Source organism: Gossypium arboreum, chromosome 5 (genome assembly GCF_025698485.1).
Source record: "Gossypium arboreum isolate Shixiya-1 chromosome 5, ASM2569848v2, whole genome shotgun sequence".
Classification (NCBI taxonomy): domain Eukaryota; kingdom Viridiplantae; phylum Streptophyta; class Magnoliopsida; order Malvales; family Malvaceae; genus Gossypium; species Gossypium arboreum.
In genome coordinates, this window is record NC_069074.1 from 49,786,245 (window position 1) to 49,793,254 (window position 7,010).

A 7,010-nucleotide genomic window follows, 5' to 3' on the forward strand; every position below is an offset into this window, starting at 1 on the left:
ATAACCAATTCAAAATTCCTTAACAATGGCCGAATGTAAGCTTTACATGAATTTTGAAAATCCTTACAAATATCACTCATTTCTTAAAATTAAAACTCAATTCTACCAATTCAAAACTCCATTCAGCAATTAAACATGAATTACGAGCTTTAAAACAAAATTTCCACATTTCTCTTAAATGGTCGAATGCCCTATGATCACTTAATCTAGAATTAAAATCATGGGTTATCTACCACATGTCATTAACAACCAAATTTCATAATCAATTTGACAAAAATCACATTACATACCTTTAGAATTAGATCTATACATATGGCCGATTATTTGAGCTTCACTCCCTTATTCTTTCTCTACCACAGCAATGAAGAAGAAGAATGAACCAAACTTTGTTTTTTTTTTCACCCCAAAATATTTTATTTATCTTTTCTTTATAAATTAAGGCCATATAATATTAATATACTTACTTAAATTCATTTTCTATGCACCCTAATCATTATGGCCGGCCACTACTTCTCAAAATGGGGTATTTGACATGCAAGTCCCCATTTTGAGAATCATGCACTAATTAGTCTTCAAATTAATTCATCACTTTTTTTTTCTTTCTCACATAAGCCCTTTGACTAAAATTCACATTCAACTAACAGAATTTAAGCATCAAAATTTCACACATGCACTATCACACATAGTAGATATGAATTTTAATATTTAATAAATTTTATAACTCGATTTTGTGGTCCCAAAACCACATCTCGACTAGGGTCAAATTAGGGATGTCACATTAGGTACTCTCTTTGAATGCCGACTCAGCATCCAACAACAATTCCGAGCTCAAGTGTGGTGATGTTTAATTTTGTAATGGCATGTACCTAGGATGTCTTTGGTTGTTAGTTGTTTTTTGAATGTGATGTAAATTCAGTTATAAATATATGTTTATGTTTGAAGCTAAATGTAAGTATGTGTTTTGACAAAAGGCTTGATGTGTATGAAACTTAAAGCTTGATGTCTTAAGTAGCTTTAGGTTAGGCTAAATTAAGTGATTTTGACATACATTAAACTTTGATTTGGATGATGCATTGTTGATGTGTTTTGAAGATATAAAATGTGGTACCAATGAGGGTACATTGGTTAGGCACTGAGGATGATTATTTTGGCATGTTTTGAGTATATTTAATCGTAATTTGAATAAGTTAAATGATTGGTATTTGAATTGCTTAAGGCCCAAGTAAGCTTGAAATGGTAACTTTGTTGTTTGAGGTACATTTTAGGTCCACACGGCCAGAGACATGGTCGTGTGACCCCTGTTCTCAATTTTTCTGAAATTTTCCTAAACTTTCCAAATGATTTCAAATTGGTCTCGATTTGTCTCTAAAGTATTTTTTTTTGGACCTCGTGGGCTCAATTTAAAGACAATATGTGTATGAAGGAATGATTTAAGTTACGTTTATGATTTTCGAATTGAATTAATTATAAATGTTCCAATTGTACAGTAATACTTGTAACTATAATATGTGACGGAGAGGGGTTTGGATGTTACATTGATAATAATATTGATGCCAACCAAACTAAGACTCAATTTCATAAATACTAATAAATTTATTTAAGCATAATTAAACAATCGTAACTATTATAAATAATAACTCTCGGATTTAGAATATTGGGTTTAAAGGTTTAGGTATAAGATTTTGGGTTTAAGATCTTGAATTTTAGGTTTTATAATTTATTTATAATTAATTATTATTTAATTATGTTTAAACAAAGTTATTAGCATTTACTTACAAAGTCTCTATTATTTTTATTTAATCATATTATTATTTATTGATGGCATATTAGACATAACCACTAGCCTGCATATAATTTAATAATCACTTATCTCTTTAGATTGAATAAAAGTGAAATAATAAAATATTTTTATTTAAAATTTTAATTCACACTAATTATGAATTCGATAAAAACTTTTGTCCTATATCTCTTATATAAAAAAAAAACTACAAATCAGTCATTATACCAAAATTGTAATACCATTCCAACTAAGAAAATAAAAAGAAAATTGGATTAACAAGGAAAATAATTACTATAAAAATGCCCCAAAAACTTACAAAATCAACATCTCTCGTCTCCATAAGAAACCCAGTATCACCCAACAAATATTAAACAAAAAAAAAAAAAAAAAACTATTTACTAACTCTACCCTATACCCAGGGGCAGATCCACAAGGGCAGCAGTCCCTCCAACAATCTTGGTAATTATCTTACTCAAAAATTAATAAATACCTATTTTGACTCTCAGATTTTTATCATTTATTTTCTTTTATCTTGATTGTTAATATAAAATTTGCTTTCCCCCGTTGCCTATATCATTCCCTTTACGGACACCTAACACTTCTTCCAGGTCCTCCATAATAAAAATAATGTCCCCAAACCCCATTAACCCCACCTCTGATATCATAGCAATTGGGATGGTCAGCCAGCACTCGTAGATTTGGCAATGGGATTAGGTTATTATCCCAATCAACCACCTCTAAGTTTCGGAAATAAGAGGCCTTTCCGAACCCTTCACCGGCAAAATGACCGCTGCCCATCGCGGTGGAGGTGTGGGAACCTCCGGGCCTTGTGTTCACAATCTCCCCACCAAATTGAACCATGGTTGCATGATCCCTTAAGTGAGTGAACAAAAATGATGGCCAGTATCCTACTAGAATCCCCGATCCGAATTCCAACCACCAATTCCCATGCTTTGGATCCTACACCATTTAGAAGATGTATTTCAAAACTAGCATTAATTGATTTAATCGATTTGGTTCAGTTTTAAGGAAACTAAAAGGATTTACCTTCCAAATCAAGAGGGTGATATCAAACTGTCCACCATGGTATGATGAGATTGGGGAGATTGCAGCTCCAATTGCAATTCTATTGTTTGTTTGAACAAATCCTGAGCACATCAAATTATAACACCCAGTTGCTTCATATGCGTCGTTCTGCCAAATATTTTCATTTATCTTAATTAATTAAGCAATGAGGAATTTAGTAACTATAATTAAATTGTTTCCAAATATTTTTTTTTATTATACTTACGGTCCAATAAGTGAAGAATCTAGGATAATTGTCCCCGTATAGCTCTGGACTCACCTGCATAAAATTAAATGACAAAAAAAAAATTAATCATATTTTTATGTAATGTATAAAATAAAATATTAAGTTTGTTTATTTATATATAATAATACAAGATCAATCGGATCAAGTTTAACAAAGATTATATCATAAAAAGTTATGTTACTCGAATTAGAATGTATTGAAACATGTTGAACTTAAGTTTAGGCAATCGGTTGGTTCCAATCCAAATTTAATTTAAATAACAACAAAAATTAAAATTAATTTTATGTATATATATATATATATATATAAATCTTCTCTATATTATTCCCGAGTCCCAAACATGAAGAATTTAAAAAATAATATAAAATATCTTTTTATTAATATATGAAAAAGTGGGACCAGGCTTAATTCGAGCTTGGGCTAGGAACATTTTATTTGAACCAGGCTCCAACCCAATCTGGTTCTGTTCATTGACAGGCTTAGGTGTGACATTTGGAGGATTAAGATATCTTCATAACGAAATCTTGATATGCGTAAAGAGTATTTTCTAAAAGAGAAAGTTAAAATGGAAAAAGACATGCCTGCCAACCAGCTTCAATGGTGTTGAGATCGTGGGCAAAAGAACCAGAGATGACCCAGAGTTGGGATAAGCTGAATTCATAGGGATTGGAGACGTGGGGTGCCCACACATTAATGCTGCCTTTGGCTCCGTAATATTCTCCTCCGCTCACATATCCAACAGCATGCTGTAACCATATACCTTTATTATTACCACCATCTTATTTCGGATTTCCAAATAAGCATAAAATATAATTTTTAAAAATTATGTTATAATATTAATGTTTAAATATGTGGGGATATAAGGTTTTTAAAGTAAACCTAGGATGTTAAAGAAGGAAAAAATTAACAAAAATTAGTTTTTATAATTCCATTCATTACATCACAGAGGAAGAGAATTATATCGATTTCATCATATTTTTTTCAATCTAGAAAAGAGTTTTGCTAGTTTAAATTATCCTATTCTAGGCAGGAATCCCTTAACTCTTACCAACTATACTCCTTACAATGTGATTATTATATATAAAGGCACCCTTTGTGTAACGTAATCAAGATAGGAGCATAAAACATCCTGAAAATTAGGTATTGCCGTCTTTTGTAAAAATCTTGTATTATAAGAGTTTTTATAAATAGATTATGCAAAATCCCGAAATAATTTTTAAGTTGAGCGAGAATGATGACTTTGAATTGAGATTTATTTTTGTCCCATAATCTTCTACTACTAGGATATATTTCATATTTGTGTTTTATTTATACAAATGTTTTAAAAAAAAAGTTTCTATGCTTTAAAGCAAGAAAAATGAGATATATATATATATATATATAAAGCTGACATTCATTTATAAGTATATAAATATAATATTTCTTTATACGGTATCAATAAATTAATATAAAATTTTAAAAGAATAAAATTTATATTTAGTACTCTGTGAGTTAATTATATGATGCAAGCACTCATCTAAATTTATTTTAAAGGATTTTTACTAAAAATCTGTCAGCCTACCCCAAAGAAATGTATGTACAAAATACAAGGTTGTCAATGTTGGCATAAGAGACTGAAGTCTCCGGTAATAAAAATAAATAAGTAGGGTCGTTTTACAATCCACTTTTGACTACTTCCTTGATATTGGTTCCTTCCGATTTTTAACGCTATTCCAATTGCTTTTTCAATTTTTTCACCCACTTTTGTGCGTCAAAAAGTTTATATTTTTCTAACAAAATAAAAAACAGTAACTTATGAATAATTATTTTTTTTAAGAAAAAATGGAAACGTTGCTTAGATAAAATTTGATATTTTTTTAGGCATGGCAGTTTTTGTTAAAAGTGTAATTTTGAAGACACCTACCTCATGGCCGTTGCTGGTTGAATCTCTTCTAACACGTCGTCTTGGTTTCCTTCCAAATCTTCTTACAGAACTAGCCCTTAACATGTCTTGTTCCGTCGTTCTCCTGATGGGAATTGTTCCTTCTGGACATGTTTCACCTGTCATTCTCCATAGCTGAACATGTTCTTCTTCTTCTTCTTCTACTTCCGCCGTCATCATCACCCCATCTCTTTCATAAATCCTAGGTCTCTCCGGTGGATCCTGCACATATTTCAACAATAGAAAAAAAAAAAAACTGTTCAATTAGTATTTGTGGACCAATGGATGTTTTCCCTTTAATTGCAATAAATAACGACGATAAACACTGTAACATAACCATGTACTGTTAATATCGTGCAACTAAAATATTATTTAATTACCAATGGTCGTTGTCCTTTGAGTTGAGGAAGATCGAAGGCAGGCTGATGATGCGACAAAACACAATCTATAGTGTCACCATCAGGACTCTGAAACACCAAAACCATAAACAAAAACATGTTGGAGATCTTGGAAACCAATGTCTGATAAAAGATAAAAAGAAAAATACTCAAGGCAAAAACTAGATTAAATTGCCTGAATTGTCTTTACTGCTGGCTTATTGATCTTGTTGAGACGTTGTCTTATGAATTTCAACTTTTGTAGCTCTTTATCCGGTCGGAAAGTTCGATTTCTCGCATGGAGATTATGGGGTTCCGATGAGTAAACGGGAGAAATTGAAGAAGAACAAACAAGAAGAAAAATTACAAAAGCATGAATGATTGGTGAGGTTTTACGAAAGTAAGAAGCCATGTTTAAACATGGGTTGAGTCTTCTTATTCTGTGATCGAAATGGGGGCATCTGATCCGACATAAGATCAACATTGTAAGAAAAGCTTTCTCGATTGCTTCTATCCTTCACACCATTTTTCGAAGCTCTCGAAAACATCCAAGAATGGCAGAAAATAATAAATAAAACAATACCCTATTCTTGTTATTCTCTTACAGATATTCTAATGTCTTGGTGTTGATGTCCCGACAGCTTGGCTTATTAAAAAAGAAAGCAGAGAAATGGGGTTTTCTCAAAGCTCTGCTTATGTGGGTGTGGTGATATAAATAGTGAGGGTGAGTTTAGCAAAGCTGGCAGAAAATCGAGAAAATAAAGTTTAGAAATGTATGTTTTAATGAAGAATAATAAAGTCACTTTGTGTGAAACAACAATTTTAAACGTCAAAGATTCCATTTTCTTATTTTGCTTTTGAAATTATGATTTCAACTACAAAAGTTGTTTTCATCGCGGTGCTTATTAATCTTTTATTTTTTATTTTTGATATTTTGGTTACGCAATAGTAACAAGCAATCATAACTATACAAATAAATCAAAATTAAATTATTTTAATATAAATTAAAAATAATCTAAATATTGTTATATGATTACACGAGTTATCTAAAACTTTAGTTATTATTATTTCCATATTTGTGTTAAATTTATAGGAAAATATGGGTAATGGTCTGTGTTATTCTTTTACTGTAGTTTGTATGCATCGGAATAAATGTGAAATACAGTTGATCCTGGGTTTCCAAAGTTCTTTCTCACTTCCCAATATGTTCTTTGTGTCAGCTATATACTTTGTAACCATCAAGCTAAAAGCCTGCCCACTTTGAATTTCCTTTCATTATTTAGAGTTTAGCAAAACTTGGGAGTTATGGGGGACTAGATTTGTTAATTTGTATATTTGTTTTACATTTGTGTATGCTTTGTATTATAATTGCGATTAAAATATTTTGTATTTTGATCGTACAATCGTATCTTGTTGGGGGGTGGGAGTAAGCACATTTCCTGTCTGGTGGCGCATGCAGACACATCCATGCAAGTGCATTATTGCAGTCTCCATCAATTACATTTCATTACAGTTCTCCACTCACTCATGCATGTCTTTGTAGTGCTTATATTTTGGGGCTCAACTTTGATTTCTTTTGTTTATTGTGCTAATTGGTGGCCATGGGGTTGGTGTATTTTT

General features: G+C 31.3%; 1 protein-coding gene across 1 annotated transcript; it reads right to left on the minus strand.

Annotated features, from left to right (window-relative positions):
- Positions 1–1,999: 1,999 nt before the first annotated feature.
- LOC108451995 (uncharacterized) lies at positions 2,000–6,152 on the minus strand. Its single transcript, XM_017749722.2, has 7 exons — positions 5,587–6,152; positions 5,394–5,480; positions 4,996–5,235; positions 3,674–3,838; positions 3,072–3,125; positions 2,828–2,974; positions 2,000–2,740 (listed from the first exon to the last, which is right to left on the minus strand). Exons 1-7 carry the CDS (start codon positions 5,872–5,874, stop codon positions 2,363–2,365), a joined length of 1,359 nt encoding a protein of 452 aa, XP_017605211.1. The 5' UTR covers positions 5,875–6,152; the 3' UTR covers positions 2,000–2,362.
- Positions 6,153–7,010: the final 858 nt, after the last annotated feature.

Excerpts from the sequence above, each read along its gene's own strand:
- LOC108451995 (XM_017749722.2), bottom strand. The coding sequence starts at position 5,874 with ATGTTGATCTTATGTCGGATCAGATGCCCCCATTTCGATCACAGAATA. Across the intron at positions 3,839-4,995 it reads CAACCAGCAACGGCCATGAG|CATGCTGTTGGATATGTGAG; the intron begins GTAGGTGTCTTC and ends ATATGGTTACAG. Across the intron at positions 2,741-2,827 it reads TCACCCTCTTGATTTGGAAG|GATCCAAAGCATGGGAATTG; the intron begins GTAAATCCTTTT and ends TAAATGGTGTAG.